Source organism: Aythya marila (genome assembly GCF_965140915.1).
Source record: "Aythya marila genome assembly, chromosome: Z".
In the NCBI taxonomy this organism is placed as follows: Eukaryota; Metazoa; Chordata; class Aves; order Anseriformes; family Anatidae; genus Aythya; species Aythya marila.
The window spans coordinates 34,686,816-34,707,001 of NC_139080.1; the positions used below are offsets into that span (position 1 = coordinate 34,686,816).

At 39.8% G+C, this 20,186-nt stretch overlaps 1 protein-coding gene across 9 annotated transcripts in view; it reads right to left on the reverse strand.

Moving 5' to 3' along the window:
• FREM1 (FRAS1 related extracellular matrix 1) overlaps positions 1–20,186 on the reverse strand; it is a gene marked incomplete at its 3' end in the record, with an annotated part of 67,355 nt that overhangs the window by 25,463 nt on the left and 21,706 nt on the right. For 7 of the 9 annotated variants that reach the window (XR_014319277.1, XM_082782522.1, XM_082782521.1 and 4 more), the window contains 16 exons: positions 19,749–20,072; positions 18,551–18,659; positions 18,051–18,182; positions 15,007–15,351; positions 14,248–14,390; positions 13,484–13,680; positions 12,199–12,289; positions 10,802–10,969; positions 10,130–10,338; positions 9,271–9,364; positions 8,606–8,858; positions 6,474–6,671; positions 5,038–5,223; positions 3,749–3,945; positions 2,620–2,842; positions 1,609–1,753 (listed from right to left, as the gene is read on the reverse strand). Coding sequence is in view for 8 of the 9 variants with exons in the window: in XM_082782522.1 (XP_082638648.1) it covers positions 1,609–1,753; positions 2,620–2,842; positions 3,749–3,945; positions 5,038–5,223; positions 6,474–6,671; positions 8,606–8,858; positions 9,271–9,364; positions 10,130–10,338; positions 10,802–10,969; positions 12,199–12,289; positions 13,484–13,680; positions 14,248–14,390; positions 15,007–15,351; positions 18,051–18,182; positions 18,551–18,659; positions 19,749–20,072 (3,014 nt within the window). Of the gene's footprint in view, positions 1–1,608; positions 1,754–2,619; positions 2,843–3,748; positions 3,946–5,037; positions 5,224–6,473; positions 6,672–8,605; positions 8,859–9,270; positions 9,365–10,129; positions 10,339–10,801; positions 10,970–12,198; positions 12,290–13,483; positions 13,681–14,247; positions 14,391–15,006; positions 15,352–18,050; positions 18,183–18,550; positions 18,660–19,082; positions 19,227–19,748; positions 20,073–20,186 lie in introns of those variants that run through there. The other 2 variants (XM_082782526.1, XM_082782525.1) reach the window with 2 other exon arrangements.

Sequence of the window (20,186 nt, forward strand, 5' to 3'; positions counted from 1 at the left end):
AAACATCTCAGTGGCATAAGGGAGTTCATACCCCACAGCAAAGACGTGGCAGCTGCATATGGTGGCTAAACCACTTTGTGCCAAATTGGACATGTTAGAGCACTACTGCTTAACTGCTGGCAGCAAACTGCATCTCAGTGGAAGAGTAACAGGTAAGAAGCATTAAGTTCATAGAATGATAGAGCTGTTTTGCAAGGAAATGGCTCAGTATATGCTACTGTTCACTACAGGAATTGTGATTTGTAAGATGTAGTACTGCCAGCAAAAGAAACAACCTTTTCTGGATCCAGCTGGGCAAAAGTGCTCTCCATCACCTTCCTTCAGAGAGAAAGATGGAAAATGACATAGAAGCATGGAACGGCTTGAGCTGGAAGGGATCTTAAAGATCATCTAGTTCCAACTAGACATACCAACATTCAATAAGCAAAGAACAAAAAGGCCATGGCCTTTAATCTGTGCTTATCAGTAGCTGATGTAAATATATAAACTATATCCTTTATTCTAACTTGAAATGGACTTTGTCCCTTGTTAGTGTTGGGTGGTTTTTGATAATCCTCACTAGAAAACTAACATTTGTATTGCAGGAGGCTCTACATGGTAAACAAAACAATTCAAAACTCTCTGCAATGGGAAATATAGGTCTGGTTTGAAGATAGGCCAAATCCATACTGTTCTGTAGCTAAATATCCTGAGGGATCAGAAATTCCTGCATTAGTGGCAGCCTGCTTAACATGCTGCAAGTCATTTCCGAAACACAGACTTTGGAGGTTTGGAGCCATATCCCCAAAGCCTTCAGGCCTCTAGCTCCCCATCTGCCTGCCTGGGTCTGGAAGACAGCCAGGAGGATGTAGGCCATGACAATATTCTGGGGCAGGTCATCAGTTGAAAAATGGGGATCCCAAGGGACAAGTTCCCTACTAAAATGTCCAGGAGGTTCAGCTCAGTCACAGTCAGCTGCCTATCTGAAAAAGGTCTGCCAGGCAATTTCTGACCAGGGCTAATTCATTTATGAATTCTAGTATTGGAAAGTAAAGGAGATTAGTGTATACCTCATAAAAAGTTGAATTAGGGCTGAGCAATAGAGTATTTTTAATTGCAAAGAAGAGAATCATCAAACTGAAAGACTATCCCTGGTGAGTCAAGGAGGTGTCAACCTTGTGGACTCTTGTGAAAGAGCTGATTTCAGAGGGGTGTTTGACAGGCGGCTGCAGCAGGGAAGGGTAAAGCAAAGCATCTGGGGTGGATACCAGTACAGTGGCCCGCAGAAATGTGTAAATATCAGGGCTCCCTGACAAACATCTTGAAGTAGGTTGTGAAAAACAAAACAGGCATGTTCTCCCTCTTTCTTTTCCAGTATTCTCCCTATACGCAACTAACAACCCTGTTTTATGTATTTTGAATACTGAGCAGTATTCAACATGTCTTTCACTAAAAATGCTTTTATTAAACATTCTGATAGTGACCCACATAGAAACATCTGTGTTGACATTAATCTCTGACTAATTATGGAATCTTCTCCTTATCAGTCACAGATTAGCTCCTTTGATCACTTTTGGATCATTTTGTCTGATCTCAGCCCTGTGCCAGAGACAGAAACATGTGGCTTACTTGCTCAGCACTGGTTTCTCATCATTAACTGGGATGACCTTTACAAAAATGGTTCTGAGGACTTTATGTTTCCCATCTGAGAGCTGGATTTTAAAGCTGTCAGTGAGGTTTTCAGAATTGTCATGCATGTACATCAGCTTCATTCCTATGGGGGGGGGGGGGGGGAAGGGGAGGAGGGAAGGGGAGGGAAGTGAGACAAAGAGTAAGAGAGAAAGGAAAAGAACAAATAAATCCAAAGTGACCTTGGTGAGCTGCTGCCATTCATTAATTTAACAATGTAGTAGTGACTCAAAGACACCAGTCTGACCAGCCTGAAGGAGTTACCCACTTCACGAATGGCTCTCTGTCAGACTGGAAGAAGACACATTTCTTCTCCTCTCCCCCTTCCAATTCATTTTAACAGAGACCACAGAAAGGGTGAGACAATTAGGTAGTACTCTCTGTACCTTGAATAATCCTCAGGGAGCTTTAAAGTCTCCGAGAGAAAAGCTGGACTTGTGGTTATGGCTATGGCCATGGGCAATCAGAAGATCTGTGCTGGAGATAGCTAATAACAGATAATGGTAAGCTATAGAGCCTGATTTCATACCCTTATCATTTATGGCTATGTTGAACCCCATAATAAATATATATGACTAAATATGACTTCTCATAATCAGACAGCATGTTTTTAAATGAATCTCTCTCTTCTAGATGCTGTCAAACATTTTGAAATGTGTTTATTGATATGTTTCAATACTCCCTTTATTCTTTTCAGGGCAGATGGCCTCTCTAGTCAGATTACTACCTCTTCTGACAGGTAGGCCTCTCAGGGTGAGTTTATTGGCAGTTCCTCAAATCATTAGATAACATTAGTATTAAATAGGTTGGTTTATATTCTTTAAAATTATCTTGAAATTATACCTAAGGCAAATGAATAAATAAGTGATGAAGGTTTCTTATGGTGCCACTTTGTCTGCTATGAATTATTAAAGGAATGAAAGACCAATGTCAGAAGAACTTTGCACCTACCATTCTTCAGTAGGTCCATAGAAAATTCATGAACAAGCAAGCCATGCCTGTGGTGGTGAATTAACTCTTTGTAATGTAGAGTATCATGGCCATGAACTCCATTAATGAGGAAACCATGCAAGGGCTTCTGCACAACCCCAAATACCAAGTGGTCTTGAGGCACATCCAGATCAACTGCACTGATAACAGAGAGATCCAGCTCTTTCATCTCACCCTCTTGAACCTGACAATAAAAGAAAAAAAAATCTTTAACATAAAAAGAAGCTGTAGCATTTTAGCGCACTTTTCTAAGTAGACCTTTTTAATCTAGGAGTCTGTGTTTCCTCAACTTCTTTCCCAGTAGTTCTTGAGCAAAGCTACTGATTTCAACCAAGTGTAAGAGGCATAGAGTAGTAAGTGGTTGCAGTGATGAAAAGGTGAGATAAGGAATTCATATCTGCCCCTATTAATAGAAAAGCTTTGGTAAGTAAAGATCATTTTAAGACATTTACTTAGGTAAGTAAAGATCACGTTAAGCATTAGTGAATGCAGAGAGGAGAAAGCCTTTAAACACATAAATGTGTATGTATATCTGATATACATACATATATGTTTATGATATAAAAATACACACAATATAAAAATGTGTATATGAATACACATTTATACATATGTCTATGCATATATATGTATAGATCTATAAACATGCATACACTTTTTTCTTTACAGTAAGATAAACTCATGTTTCCCTGGCATAGTAGTCACAGATGTATTATTTATATTAAAAACAGTCTTCAGAGAGAGGCTTTGCCAGGAGCAAATACTACTCTGCAAAAAAATTCTGAAAGACTCATGTGTAACCAGAAGAAGCATAAAGATCCTTCTGCTGTCTGAATGACTTATTTCTTTGAGACCTCATTTACTTTACTTAAAGTTACCAAACAGAGCTGTGCACAGCTTCAGGCTCATTGAAGCTGTGTCTTACAGGTTTACATGGGATTTAACTAAGGTGTTTCCTGAACTAGGCTGAATTGCACACGAGAAGGGAAAGATACAGAGGAATATATGTCAGAACAATGTTCTGATTTATATTAAAGGGTGTTTTCTATAAAAAGTAGTACTATGGCAGGCATTTTTCTTCTGTCCTTACAGTGATGTTTCTTGCTATGAATTCTGGGACTTCATCATTGGTTGGGCTAATCAACACAAAAAACGGGGTCTCTGCTGAGCGATGCAGCCCATCGGTGACATAAAGTACAAAGTGGTCTGTCGTTGGCTCCATTCGCATGTGCCTGGCTTGTACATAGTTTATGTTCTGGGCTTTCAGGTGCTTCAGCTGAAATGAAGCTAGAAATGTTAAAGAAATGAGTTAGTGCAATCAGTCTTCTGTCCACTGGTGTGACATACCATAAACAAATCTGAAACTATGCCCTTCTTCAAAGACCAAATTGTTTGGATTTTGTAAGCTCTCAGACATTTTCTTGTCTGCCTTACTGGATACTGAGGAAAAAGACAGAAAAAGGCCCTCCCCTCTAACACTCTGCAAATCCCAGTTTCAGACCTCAAGGCAGGGAGGGAAGGCAATTCCTTGTTCCCATGATGCTCAAATGAGAGGACTGATGAGAGAATAGGAGCTGTTAATCCTTCTCTTCCACTACTCACAAGCCAGTTTGTGACTGGAAAAAAGTCAGTCGCTGGGAAGAGAAAGCCACCATGCACATTTCCAGAGGAGTATGCTGGACATATGACCTTCTCTCTGTGGCACACCACTCTGTCCATCTTAGTGTAGACTGCAGAATGGCCCCAGATAACAAGACCCAGAAAACATCTGGGGCCTAAGTAATTACATTGATTGTTTTTGACTGGCAGACCAAGAAACCGGGGACCAAAAGGCTCAGCAATGCTGGGTGTCCAGCTGAAGACACAAGTAAGCATTACCAGTGCATGCGTGGTACAGTTTATTCTGCAGCAATTGAAACTGCCTTGCGGTATTCGAAGGCAGACCAGGGAAAAGACTGAAGTCAACTACTATCTCTATCACTTTTGCAACTTGGCCTTGGAGAATAACACAGGATCCAGATTTTTCACATCCTCTGCTACAGGTTTTTTTTGACAGAAATAAAGAGAGGCTGGGGGAAGGTTGCTTGGGAGAGTGAAGGCACAGAAAGCAGATTAATATTTCTTATTGCCACTTCTACTGGATTGCAGCTGGAATGCATAACACAAGAGCTGGCTTGTGCACTCCAAGTGCCAATTGTTCACATTTGCATAGTTGCAGTCTCTTTTTGAACTCCCCCTACACAATCCTACAATTCTTAATTTGCCAGCCACTGCTTTCCCCAGTAAGCCCATACACACCTGAAGCTACCTTTCCACAGCCCACCACATGGTTCTCTCTGTGTTTCATCTTCTCTATTACTTCATGTTTTGTAGACTTACCTATGCTTATACCAATGTTGCTCTTCTCAAACCCAGGAGAAGGCAGTATATTTTCAATGTAACCAAACTGGGGAGGAGAAACCAAGACAAACTCTAAGTCATCGGCAGTGGTGTCAGGGTCAGTGGCAAACAAATGGTTAATGGTAAGGGCTGCTGAGGAGCCCTCCTCCACCACAAACCTTGCACCTGCACACAAACAATATGATAACCATTACTGCTTATTAAGTTCAGCTTACTATTGTTTTTGTTAACAAGAATGGAAATAATAACTATGGAGGAAATGACAATAAATTCAGAGTTACTGAGGGCATTGGTTTGCCTTGGGGATTTTTGCTTACACCATCAACTTTCCCCATCATATAAGTAAAGGGGAAGGGTATCACACAATCATTTTACTGGTAAGTTATTAAGTATGGTTTATGTGCTGCTCAGAATCACTTGTTACCTCTGTTTGTCAGAGCATTAATTACATGATAGCTGTTACGAATTGCTCATAATGAACAATTTTTCATGCATCACTGCTTAATTTCCCTGCTGGGACAAGGCTTCATTTCCAGAACATTGCTTGGGTGATAGCCTGTAAATTACAAAACTGCTCATACATATGCTTAAATATTCTCTGGAATACATACATATACATGATGCATACAAACAAATGACATTGAAAAAGAAAAAGACAAGCATATGGAAAGCACACCTTTAATACATATACTACAAGCCTCATCCAAAGCCCTGTGATTCAATGGAAATTTCACATAGTAGCTAGTTGTTGCATTAAATGTTTGTTATCAGCACAATTTCCTTTTCAGCTGAGAACTTTTGATCCTGAAAAGTACTAGAGAAAAAGTGGCTTCTGATCTATTCATTTCATTAGTTACATATATGGACTAGATTTGTTTCTATTCATTAACAGAATTAAACATAGAAAATAAAATATTCCCTTCCTTGATACCTACATACTCATATAAACTAAATTTCTGTTGCATACTTAACACACAAAGGTATATACATGTAGATACTTATGGGTATGTTTTTGCATTGTATAAACATGACAATTGTTTGGACCTAAGTTCTGGGATGAGATGTTGCTCTGTTTTACCCAGACATAGTGTACATCTACAACAATACACCACATGTGTAGATGGATGGGATCAGATCTGAGCACCCTAATTTCTAGCCACATGAATATGCAGCTGAACTCATACTTGCACCTGCAACTGAATTTGGTGGTTGCACTGCACTAGTAAAAGAATAAATAAATAAATAAATAGAAATTCAATCTAAAACTTCTGCATGTTGATCTCAGCTGACTCTTCCTGGTGCTTAAAGAAGAAAAAAAAAAAAAAAAAAAAAAAAAGCTTGAGTCTTTAGCTGTTACATTAATTACTGCATAGCCCACATTATAATAATATGCTATAGTGAGAGGAAGCTTTCACCAGTTGCAATGGATGGTGGCTGGTTGTCCACTGGGAGTATAGTGATGTTAAGGTCATACACTGGGAATGGATCATGGAGTGGAACTGGAGGAGGAAGAGGTCTATCATAACAGCAGTCTTTCACATCTGGGCCAGCTTCACCATCAGAAATAATAAAGGTTAAGATCTCAAAGGAAGGAGTCAGGCCAATCTCCCCACCTGGAAAAGATGTTGCAAGTAAGAAGAAATGTTTTACTATAAGGAACCAAAACTTCAAAAACTTCACAAAGAAGAGTCTTGAATCCTGCAAGGAGAGACTCCAGTATTTGAAATCAAAAGATGGAGACAGACCAAAAGAACAAAACAAAACAAAACAAACAAACAAACAAACAAAAACAGTAAAATAACTAGAATTCTTAATTTGGGCTGTTTGGTCCACAGTTTGGTTTGGTATTTTTAAATAATTTTAATCAGATTACTTCTCTTCTAGAATAAAAAGCTGTAGACAAGTGTACAACTAAGTTAATATTACTGCTTTAATGTTATAATTTAATATTTTAATATTATAATTATAATTTAATATTATAATTGTAATATTACTGCAATAATATAATATTCAATTGTAATAAAATTGCTAATAGTCCTCATGATTCTGTTCTGCTTGTACTGAAGCATGTTCAAAATGTTCTTTTGTGCAGAAAGGATATTTTTTCTGGATTCCTCATCCAAGAAAGTTGGCAAAGATCTTTCTTGTATAAAATACTGTCACTCTGTGACATGAGGCAACATTCATGCTCTTCGGGAAGAAAACATTTTTGCATACCAAGAAATGCATGTATTCCTATATGCCTCTTAACCAAATAAAATGGACTGTAACAAGGACTGTGCTTTGTTACTGTGCTATATATGATGCCTATATCCAATCACTTTCAAGCTGTGGGCTGATGTTGAATGTCACACAACAGGCCACAACTGCCACCCCTCACCAGAAGCATCTGAGGGTGAGTGCATTCCATTTCTCAGCAGCCCTGGCAGCCTGCATCCAGTGCTGCTGCAAGTTGCTCCTGATACACTGCCTGAGAAGGAAAGGGAGTGACTCCCTGCCTCCTGTGCAACAGCTACTGGAAGCACATCTAGCATGCAGAAAATTGGGAATGGCAAATGCAAGTGACTTTACTCTTGAAAGTCAGCTTCTGGCCTTTAGTGCCCCTGCAAAACACTACTATTAAAATAGCATTCACAATATCTTTAGGATAGTGCACAAAAGTTTGTTATGGGTGGCCATAACCAAGTACTTCCTTCTCTTCTTAAATGCCAGCTGTTCATTTTAGACAGCGCCAAGCCTGAAAATATCACATAAATTCCCCACGCTAGCACAAAGTTACAGACTAATTACACATAAAACTGGAGCCTTTGGAAAAAAAAAATAATAAAATTAAAGCTGTCATCAGAGATGCAGAAAAGAGAACCTCTTTCATGCTAATAAAAGGACCAAATTAAGTAGGAAAGGGAGCTAACCAGCCGTTGATTTCTGTGAGTAATTAAAAAAATGTATTTGGGGATTTTAAAGATAAAACCACAAAATGACATCTTTCACCACATTCTCTTGAAGGAAATCTGAACACATTTTACCTTGTGGTACAGATAGACTGTAAACTTTCCAAAAGTGGGTACCTATCTAAATTGGAGAGGCAAGTGGCTAGTACCTTATGTTGTAAGCAGTTCTCTATTATAACTCAGCATCGATATTTACAGCATTACATTACTTTATCTACACAACTAAGAAAAAAGTCAAAGATATTTTAGTGTCATAAAACAAACAAAAAGATTCTATTTAGCTTCTATTTTAATATTAATATTGATAAAAATAATTTAAAAAACAATATTGCATCTGCAGCAGTGAAAGATATTGTCCAGGATTATGTTGCTTTCACGTAGCTCTACTATAATTTTAATTTCAAACAGTGATTTGGAGAACACATTAAAACATTTGATAGTAGTACATCATCAGCCCTGTTTCAAAGGCACCTCAGTTTTCTCACCAATCACAACATGTGATTTCTCAGCAGCTCCTGCTGAGCTTCTGGGAAGATTTTATGGATAAGGTTAAATTTTCTGCCAAAACTACCTGACCACCTCCCAGTCTCACTTACCAGTATGTTTATATGTGACTAAACCAGAGATGACATCAGCCTGGGAGAAACGCTCCACAGCTATGCCAGCTTTCCTCACCACCCCATGGTAGGGCTGGCGAACCAGCATAAACATCAATCTCATGTCATCACTGTCTGCATCTGTGGCATAAATGTACTTGGAGGAGAGGACCACTTCTTCACCTTCTTGGCAGTGTACCACAGGGATGAGGCCTGTTTGCAAAATGGGTGGCTCATCATTCACAGGCAACACCTAATCAGAAAGAGAATTTAAGATCTTTTATTCTTCATTTCAATGAAAGCCTGTTGTTTTAAATGCATTGCTTTCCAGACCAAACCATCAGCACACTGTCACAGTAAGAGTACATTGAGCTCTCTGTGAACAAGATTGAAACAGCTGAATTAGGTCCACTGTTAAAATCCAGATGTGAAAGTAAACCAAATTAAGTAGACTGTGTAAAGGAAATGGAACACATATATTGCTTCTGTCTTTACTTGCTCGATGATAAGGATGATTTGCCAAATTAACCCAAAAGCTAGGGTGAAAATGAAACCTAACAAGTCCATTATCTCCCAGTTTCCAAGGGAATATGAAGATTTTCAGAAGTTAAGCTTTGCAGTCTTCTGCATGGGCAAATGCTCTCAGAAGTATGCAACACACTGACCTTGACATGTAGGATGAACTCTACAGAGTGGATGCTGTCTGTGGCTGCAAAGAGGATTTCATCAGTAAATGTCTCAGAGCCATCATGCCAATACCTGTGAGAAAAAGAAGCCATACTAATTTCACACAGAAAAAGGAGTTGTGGTTTTTGATCATGCCAGACAATGTGTATGCCCAGATAGAAAGCCAATCCCTGTGCAAGGGTTCCTATCAAAGACTTACAGTTCTAAATCACAGTATGTTCAGAAGGCTTGTGGGGTCTCCTATGTGAAGAACACCCCTAAGATATGGCAGATATCAACTACGAAAAAGTTTTCACTGAATCTTTGTTATTTCTGCTCTATTAAACTTGCTTTCTCTCTGCAGTACTAACAGCCTCTGACTAACAGACGGTAACAAAGTCAGGGATCTCTAATTCTGCATGCAGGCAGAAAGTCAGCATCCTGTTCTCACCCCAGATACAGTAGCAAAATTTGCATCTTCAGGTTAATCAGTTTCAATAACAACCAAACTTTCTTGTAAGTTTCATTAAAAGAAAAAAGCTGATAACTGTTGCATTCTTCAAAGGAACTACATGGCTGCATGGCTTCCTCCTCACATGCGTGAGACAATGCTTCCTATTTACATCAGACGTGGTCTCTAGCTCTGTTTACTGGCCACACTTCTAGTTAGTTTCCACAGTGACCTTTGTGGTCCTCTGAGGCTGAGGTGGTAGTTTTGGCCAGGAGCAATATTGCCAGAGCCTGCTGCAGTGAGAACTTCTTGCTGTAGCCTCTGCACCTCACACTTCTTCACTGCAAGCGTCTCACTCATCCAGCTGAGACAGCCACCACGAGAAGAAAAGCAAACACTCTTCTAACCTGACTGCCCTGGTACGCAGCTCCCCACAGGAAAACCTGTCACCTTCACTCATGGGAACACTATCCAGCTCCACCACCCCGTGCTGAGGCTGTCGCTGCAGGAGGAGGAAGAGATGTTCTTGTTTTGTGTCCACATCAGAGATGAGAATGTGTCCCTCTGTGACAAGGCTCAGGCCACCCTCTTCCACTGTCAAGTGGCTTGTAAAAACCTATACGGAGGAGAAATGCTTAACTGATATTTGCTACTTCATGTCCAAACATACATTGAACACAGCAATTTCAATTTGCTCTAGTATTAAGACAGGTGACATCTTAAAAATCAAAACACCAAAGGCTTTAATCTTTTCTAATGCATCTAGAAAACCTGAAGAGTATACTAACAGTATGCCTTAATATGTAAAGCCCAGTCCTGATCCCATTCAGGGAGGCTCTTGACCTTCAAAGGCAACAATGCAGAATAGGGATTTAGGAGTTGTGGTTGAAGCCCTCAGTTTACTCACTATAAAAATTTTTAAATTAATAATAATAATAAAATAAATAAATAAAAATGAACAAACAAACAAAACAAACAAACAAACAAACCAGGCAGAGATCAGGACATTTCCCTATATTTCTTTTTTCTACGCAAAGCCATTTCCAAGTCCTTCAACCTCCACCTCCCCATCACCCTACCTCTGGGGCTTGGTTGTCCACAGGAAGAATTGTAATATTGAAGCAGATCCCATATAAAGTGCCACCGTGCTGATTGCTGACAGAAAAAACAAACTTCACTTGCTGAGGTTCAGGACCAATGTCCTGAAGTGGAGGCATATAAGCAACTTTCATGTAGTTGACAGCATGCTGCAAAAAGTGAAGAGGGGTGCATGTAAGAAGATAATATAGGAGTAGTGAAAATCAGAACTTCAGGGACCTTTCTCATCCCCTCATTAGATGTTATCTGAACTTGCAAAATTAATTTCAGGAACATTGCTCACAGTCTTTAGCTATTGACAATACTGTGAGCAAGTGTATCTTTGCAGAACCACAGAATGGCCAAGGCTGGAAGGGACCTCTAAGATCATCTGGTCCAACCCCCCTACTGAGCAGGATCACCCAGAGCACAGTGCACAGGATGGCATCCAGGCTGGTTTTGAATATCTCCAGAGAAAGAGACTCTACAGCCTCTCTGGGGAACTTGTTCCAGTGCTCTCTCAGCTGAGTACAAGTTCAAACACTCAAAACTCTTGTGGCAAATAATACAGTCATACACAGCAAGTGATTACAGAGGCAATGGCTTTACCTTCTTGATGGAAAATGAGCTCTTTAAAAATGCTGGTTCCAGAGCCTTTTCCACACTGTGACTTTAAAAAAATTATCTAAACATAACTTTTATTACAATATCTTCCAAAGCAGCTGAATTTGCCCTCACCCATATGAATAAACTGCACATCCTGCTTCCACAGGTAAGTGCAGACTGGTGAAAGAGCCTAGAACAATCAACAAAATTTTTCATTCGAACACATATGTTGGGTTAGGCATTAAGGACCTCTAGGCTCGCGGTTCTCATCATGGTATTACAATGGTCACCACTGTGCAGCCTTAAGCATACAGCAGGGTACAAAACAGGGCACTTTAATAATATGCTTAACAAAGACATCTGTCAAACTACAGAACAAAATCTTGAAAAAGAGCACATAGGCCTGTTCTAGCTTGGTACACAGCTATCAGTGGAGACACTGAGAAGAAATAGGGAACAGTCAGGGCCCCGTTTCCACATTTTGTGCACTTTTTCTTCATATCAGCATTATGCTGCAACCAAATACAGCCTACCTGTCAGCAACTGCAGCCCTTGTGGTTTCAGAGAGAGAGTTACATTTGCATACTCCAGAAATGAAGCATGACAGAAATTAGTTTTAAAAAACTGAGTTGAATTAACAAGCAATTGAATTATCTCTTCTAAAGCAGTATTCATGTGATAAAACTGAACCTCAATTTTCACTGCTTGTTTTCCTGTCAGGAATAAGCTATATGCTTGTGACTGTTCTTAAAATTGCTTGGTACTGATTATAGTACCACCTAACATAACAAACCTGAGTAAATGACCTCAGTGCAAGAGCAGCAGGATCCTTGACCAGTTTGGGGATGGTGTCCACCATAAACAGCTTCCCAGCGTCGGAGTGCCTGTACAAAAATATGCATGTTACATCCAAGTTAGTGATATTAAAGAACAGGTTAAAAAAGTAAAAATAAAAAAAGGCACATAGATAAGTCTTGCCTTTCAAATTAGCTTTGCAGTCCCAACTGCACTGAAAGGAAAAACATTTTTCTTTCTTATTTTTTAATTATTCATTCAAATTTTATCACAGAAGACTGACTGAAAGAAATATCTGTTGGGAAAGTCAAAAAAATCATTGCATACCTCATAAGCAAGCTCTGGGTTTCCTACTAGCATGTCTCTGCACATTGCAGATACCAGTTTCAGTGCAACTGTGCCCATTTACACCACCTGCAATGCTAGACCATCATATTCCTTTTATTTACACAACTGCATCTATCTGTATATAAAAATTAAATTATTTCTTCCTATAGACTGTCAAAGTCAACTAGTTTTCACCCAGCCATCTTTCCAATGGAGACAACGACAGTAATTAGCAAACTGAATAATTATGTACCTCATCAGCTGAACAGGGAAAGTGCCTAAACATCCTGCTCCCTCAGCTACATACTGATTCTCTGTGTTTTCAGGTTAGAGTTGAAAATGTTGATTTTCAGCTTAAACTATATGGTGGCTGGAGTTTGAAATTTTCTGTTTAGTAGGTTGTTGCCAATGTTATCATGAATTTACCAAACAGTGAAGCAGCATCAGGCATGTAAATTGCTATTACACCGGCTTGTCACATGTCCATGGTGTCCCCTGCATCCTGTCTTGACTGCAATTCTGCTCCACAAGTTCCTGGTCCAGGAGCTCACAATGCCATACATCACCTGGAAAAAGCTGTAGCACCTCATCTTCTCAGGCAGGGACAGCACAGGTCAGCACCAGTCTATCCATTAGGAGAGTTTCTGTGACTTGTAATACAGTATCCCAGGGGTGAGTGTAAAGTGCAAACCCAACCAAAGGAAAGAAAAGATTTCAGGTGCATTTCTTCTACTTTCTTGCTAAATTTTGCAACTTTCTTGTATTATTCTGTGTATTACTCTGTTAATTTCAGCTCTAGCTCTGACTTAGTTACTAACAGGAGAGCTGCACCCAGCTATTGTCAGCTGTACTTTAAGCGAACAGATGAATAACCTGAGATACAAGCATGCTATTGCCACTGAGTTTGCTCTCAGGCTTTGCCCTGACCCACCTGGAAGTTATGAGTCCACACCTACCCATGCATGCAAGAGAAAAATGGGGAAGTGGTTATGGTGTATGTGAGTTCCCTGTCTTGCTCTTCCACGTCTATGAAGTGAAGATGTTTCTTAGTGAGGTGAGCAATCTCAGTCTCCTTAACAACAAGGTGACGGGTCACTCCTGGGGCTTCTCTGGGTAGCTGATCATCCACAGGGATAATTTGCACCATCATCACCTAGAGTCAGAAGTTGATAAAATCAGCAGCCACTCGTCTTGATGAGAGACTGTCCAAGCAATTTTTTTGCACACAAGCACATACAGAAATAACTGGATCACTGGAATATGAGATAAATAACAGTTAATTGCAGAGCCCATAAACGTCAGCAGCATACCTTTAAAACAAAATCAAAGTTAAATTCAGTATGTTTGACATCTGAGTGGAATAGTCTGTTCTCTGTTGATTTCAGGAGTACTGTTTTTGTTGTTGTTTTTGTTGTTGTTTTTGTTGTTGTTGTTGTTGTTGTTTTACCATCCCCAAATCCAATATTTTCAGCATTTAATTTTATGATATGGGGAAAAGGTCACTGAGAATGGATGGTATTTTTCAGACAGAGAGAATTACCCCATGGAAAGCAAGAACAGGAACTAGCCCTGAAGGATATTACTTGTGGTGATGACTATGGTGACAGCAAACAGAAGAGACCTATCCCAATTTGGCTTGAAAGTCTTGCAGAAGTTGTAAAATCATCAGCTGTTTGAAGGAGAAATAGAGGGCCCTGCCAAAGATGTGTCAGTGTCATACCTGTGGCTCCGAGAGATTGGGAGGGTCATGGCTATCACACAGCACAAACTCAAGGGAGTCTTCAAACACTTCTCCTCCCAAATGATGATAATAAATTATTCCATTAAACAGATCCCTCTGATGAAAACTGCTGACAGGATATCCTGTTGAATTAAAGAATATGTCTTCTATTCAATAGTGTAAGACTTTAATCATTCATAAATACTGTCCATTAGCTATTCAAGTAACTAGTGAAGCGTAATGACCCCTTTCTCACCCTAGGTTGAGAAAAGTCTTTAAAATGTTCTCTGATCATCTTCCATGTTTCCTGAAGATCGTCAACTTCTTTTCTTTGTCAGTAAGCAATCATTTAAATAATGAAGCAATGTAGAAAATGGACCTGGAGCTCTAAGCAGAGGATAACAGAATTCATGTGGCTGGCAGCCTCTGCATCTAACACAGGGGTTTCTGAGTTCAGTTCATCTAATAGCTCTGAACTTTTCAGGTATCCTTGCAGATAAAGTTACTCCTGACTAGCCCAACACCTCTGGAGGAGAAAAATAGAGTAGAGAAATAGATGGAAGACTCAGGGCTAAATTGTGTTCATATTTAAAATTTTGCTTTAAAAGTGCAGAGACCACCATTAATTAATGATTAGGATTTACATTATAATAACAGCCCAATTTTTCCTGAGCCAAAGTAAGCCTAATCGTTTCACATAAAGCAGTCTAAAAAACAGAGGGAAAAGAAAATTGTGTTATTGTGGATGTGTTTCATTACCTATTAAGTTTGGCCCTGGTTTCTTCATGATTTCTCCAGCCTGGGGTAGCTTGGTAATGTTGAACACTATGTAGTCATCACTGGAATCCATGTCAGAAGCTTGAAGCATGGAGCCCTGAATCAGGATCATCTGTCCCTCATGAACCTCAATTATTACATTGCTGATCAGAAATGGAGGGCTGTCATCTTTAGGAAGGATATTGATTGGAAATTTATGGCGAATACTGTGGGAGCCATCAAAAATCCTAAACACTACAAAATCCTTAGTAGAATCACTGTCATCATGATGGTAGTAAACAACTCCAGCCTGAATGTCAGAGACTGTGAACATGAATCCTTTCCCTCCTGTCAAAGCAGTATAAGAAAATGTATCAAAAATGTGTAATTCAGCCCAGAGGAGAATAGTTCCACCAATATAAATGTTACAATGGTAAAGACGAGGAGAGTGCATTTCTAAACTTTCTAGTACAAAATTAAAAAAAAAAAAAAAAATCATCTACTGGAATAGTTAAGAATGCAGAATTTACAACTGTGCTATCAGGCAAAATCCTGCAAATGTCCATTGCATTAAGATAATTGGAGGCATCAGGGATTTCTAACTGTGACAGTTTGGATTTTAATTTCAACCAATCCTTTCTTATCAGAACATTTTGCTTTTATTTTATGAATCAAGGAGACTATGCTTTGTAATTACAGCTCAGTGTTTCAGTGCAGATAAAAATAACATTTTTATCTGATAGTTCTTAAGCTTTTTGTGCATATTCAGGTTACTGTCCATAAAGAGACTATTTTGTACCTCTGCTTCACTGGATGTGTTATACATACAAAAATATTTCAGGCAGGTTAAAAGTTCTGTGAACTCCAGGCTGGTGCAGGACAAAATGGTCTACCCAGGGCCTCCAAGGAAAATATTTTTGGCCCTCCATTCTTTGTGACCTCCACAGAGCCACCCACAGCTGCATGTACAGGTGCTTTCACACTTCCTTTGTGCCTTACTTGAAGAGAATTATAGTCAGACTTTAGGATGCAGTCATAACTGCATCCCCATCAAACAAAAGCCTTTTAAAGGTGACAGGAGGCACGGAGCAACACCATATATTCCTTTTCCTTTGAGGGCTTTCCTTTAGCCCTAGGACTGGGATTACCAGACCTATCACACAAGCACTCAAAACATTGGGTTGATTTATTGCTCTCTAAGCCGGTGGGGTTCGGTGGGCACTGGCTCAGACCATCTTCCAGCAGCATTAAAGGAGTGACAGTGCAGCTGGAAGGCTAAACCTGGGGCCTTCCTTTAGTATGTGAGCACCAGCTGGTGTTTGCCAGACCAGAAAGGCAACCACTAAAAATTGCAGTTACAGCTTCCTCTGCATGTGCCTACGCATAAATGACACAAAACCGAGAACCAGGCATGGTCACTGGACAAGAAGCATCTGTCACAGGGTGGCCTGCAGGAGGCAGAGCAGGCCCAGGGTGCTGCAGGCAGGGACACCACTGCCACCACAATAGGGGCCTGGGCTCAGGCTCTGCTTGCTGCCAAGGCTCGGCCAGCCTGGGTGCTTGGCCAGCCTGGCTGCGTGGCCACCCCAGGCCACCTCCTGCCACAGTCTGTCAGGCAGAGCTGGCCCTGGAGGCTCTGCCCATAGGGTGGCAGGAGGCCAATACCTTGAGGCCCACAACTGCACAGCAAGGGTTTCCTGAGGGGAAACATACTTCTCAACAACTTCTGTTTCCAGCAAATTCCAAAAGTACCACCTTCCCCTTTTCTTTGAATGTTTGCTTTGTGTTTCTAGGCTGTGCATTTTACTAAAAATATTTAACTATCAAAAATCCAGCATTAAGACTGGCAGCATCTTTCCACCCTGCCAACAGCAGAGTGATTTCTTTTACCTGTATTCTTTCCCATATGAGAGTAGCACTGAGATGACTCTTGAGATTTCAGACAAAAAATAGTAATATGGAAAATGCAGCAGGCTAATGAATTAGAAGTGTAAATTGATTTCCACCTTTTAAATTAAACTTTTTAAGATGCTGGTAAACAACAACCCTATCCTGGATTGTCTGTTGTCTGTATTTGTCAACAAATAAAGATCATTCAGCAAACCTTAAGCATCCTCAGCACTTAAGAAGAAAATGTAGTAACTGAATTTGACCTAGGCCATGCCTGCTCTATGCCAGCATAGCTGATTTCTTTAAAGTTTCGGCTTTGGGATTTAAATTAATGTTAAGAAAGTAAAAAATTAAATACTGTGGATTTTTTTATTTTTATTTTTATTTTTTACAGTGGTATTTATTGCATGGTTGCAATAGAGGAGGCCAGTCAGCAGAGGGAGATCAAGCCTGACATCAAGCCTTCCCAGCGGTGCAGCGCTGAGATGCCCAGAGCCGCGGGGCAGGGATAGCCCAGCACAGGGCTACCTTGCTCCTCGGTTCATTGCAGAGCCGGCTCCTCTCTGGCTCTGCTTTTGCTGTTCTCTCTGGCGGTGAACGCTGCAGAAGCAGCACTCCCATATCCCTGGCTTTCTTGCTGTCTTTGAGCAGCACGGGGAAATGTCAGACTATGCTGGTATTTCTCTGGTTCTGTGGAGGGATCACAGCCACCAAGGACTTCACCCATCCCTGGTGAGAACTGGCAGTAACAGGGCTGCTGCCCATAGTTACTCACATTAATTCACTTGGGCTGAATTCACCTACAGTGAAGAAAATAATAACCAATTTCATTTTCAAATGAAAGTGGCATGTAGGCAAAATGCCAGACTTACAAGTCTTTCCCACTTAATGATGGAGACAATATAAATATACTATTTGCAAAAGTGTGCGAGCTATGCAACTGACTTTCATTATGAACTTTTGAAATTCTTTGTGTACATCCTGCTGTTCCCTTCTGCATCTTCATTCCCTTATAAATCTGTCTCTCAAGCTGGCTGTCCTCAGCAGGGAGTGACATACAACAGACTTGGTCAGCATCTTCTTTACCACCATGTTAGCATAGCCAGTTGTCTCTAGAGACGGTGTTTCCCGGCCCTCAAGTCTAAACAGTGATTTACCTCTCACTGTGAGCCGCCCATGCTGTAAGCCATCAACTGTCACCAAGCGAACATTTTGGATGTCATCATTGTCTACAATTTGGAAGTGTTGCCATGTGATTGGTCGGGATTGTCCTTCCAGGAGATTGAGGCCTACAAAGAGCAGAGTGTTATTTTACAAAAGTATCAGCAATATTCAAGGCTCTCAGTATCCCTTTCTGAATGTTTCTGCAGTCAGGGGAAAAAAAAAAAAAAAAAAAAAAAAAAAAAAAATAGTCCCATCCATGTATCTGCCTGATACAGACATTTCAAGAGCAGCTTAAAAAAATAAAATAAAAAATTAACATTTCTTTAAGTTTCTATAACATTTCCTCCCCAAAAGGGATAAAGAAAAAAAAAATTACACTCCTTCAGTTTCATCCTTAAACTCCAGGTGTAGGTTTGAATTTTAGAGCTCTGTCAAATGCCATGTCCAGACTGTGAGCAATTCTGTAGAATAAACTAAGTAAAAGAAATCTCACCTGTATTCCATGAAACCCGGGGAGCATTTGTATCTGCTGTTCTGATAGAAAGATGCACTGTGATCGGTAAACTCCTTTCAAAGTAGAAGTCATGAACCTCAACCTCTAGCTGTTGAAAAAACAAAGAGTTTATTGGAAAAAAAATAAAAAAAAAAAAAAAAAAGTGTTTGTACACCAAAAATGTGTTTGTACACCAAAACACATACAGTGTGTTCTTATCTCAGTGATAGGAGATTTTAACATCTTCTGATAAAAAAGTAAAAAACAAAACTCAGTTTAGCTTGTAAAGAGTCTTTGAGATTCTGTACTAGATTAAATATCTGTCTTCTGTGTTCTTGACAGCAAATGGAGGTAATCTGCAATGTATAGAAATTAATGGGAAAGATGAGCGTTTTCATTGTTGGTTGGGGTATAATTAATACTGCAGTTAACACAAGACTTTTTTATAGCAATAATAAAGGGGGGAAGGGATACTTTCCTCTTTTTAATACCTGTAGGAGGGAAAAAAATATTTTGAAAAAAAAAGATGTACCCAAAGTGGGAGACATTCATCTTCTGCAGTCTCTGGCATGTCTGGTGGGTGAAAAATTGCTAGCAGCAAACATGGGAAAGGTAGAAGTGGTGCTCAGTTCCTGCCCAGAATACATAAATGTATTCCTGCAGCCTTGGTCTCATAGCTTTATACTGTTTAGTTGTTGACTTACTACAGACCTGCAGACACCAGAAGAAGTAGAAGAAGAAGCAGAGGAAGAAGAAGAAGCAGAGGAAGAAGAAGAGGAAGAAGAAGAAGAGGAAGAAGAAGAGGAAGAAGAAGAAGAAGAAGAAGAAGAAGAAGAAGAAGAAGAAGAAGAAGAAGAAGAAGAAGGAGGAGGAGGAGGAGGAGGAGGAGGAGGAGGAGGAGGAGGAGGAATAAAAAGAAAATTGTTTTTAGGTATTTTGAGACAAAGGATAAAACTCTTCAAGTTCAAAGAAATTACTAGAGTAGCAAGCAACAAAGACATGGTTTTTGTTAAACTGGTAAGCTGATGAGACATAGGTGAAAGCAGTAATATTTATAATCTCAGTTCCTGTATTGCATATAGTTAGAGTAACAGTAAGTTTTGTTCTGAAAAATATCTGTTACAAATGGATGCATTTGTTTATAGATTAACAAATTGCAAGATGAAAACCAGCAAATATTCATGTTTTACACTGGTACCTCATAACTCCTCCTCTCTGTGTGGCTGTTATTTGGAGGCTGATAAGCAATGAGCATTTCACTGAGATCTTTCCAAGTGAAGGAGCCAACAGGTTTTGTGTGGTCTGATAAATGGGTGATGAAGCCCTGCAGAGGTGGCTTGGTAATGTTGAACACAAGCAGGGACTTTGGAGTTTCACTGTCTTCAGCATCAACCGTTGTGGTTGTAATGGAGGTTAAAATAAACTGGTCTACTTCCAGGAAGAACTTTGCCCCCAGAGCAGGTTTGGGAATTTGATTGGGAATAGCACCTTTAATCTGAACACGGAGCCATGCATATTCAGTCTACAACAGGGAGAAAAAGGAGAACTGAAAGGAAAAAGTAAAGCAAACAACATAAATTCAACTTCCATTACCATCACATAGCTAATTGGGGCACTTGTTAAAGCAATAAATTAT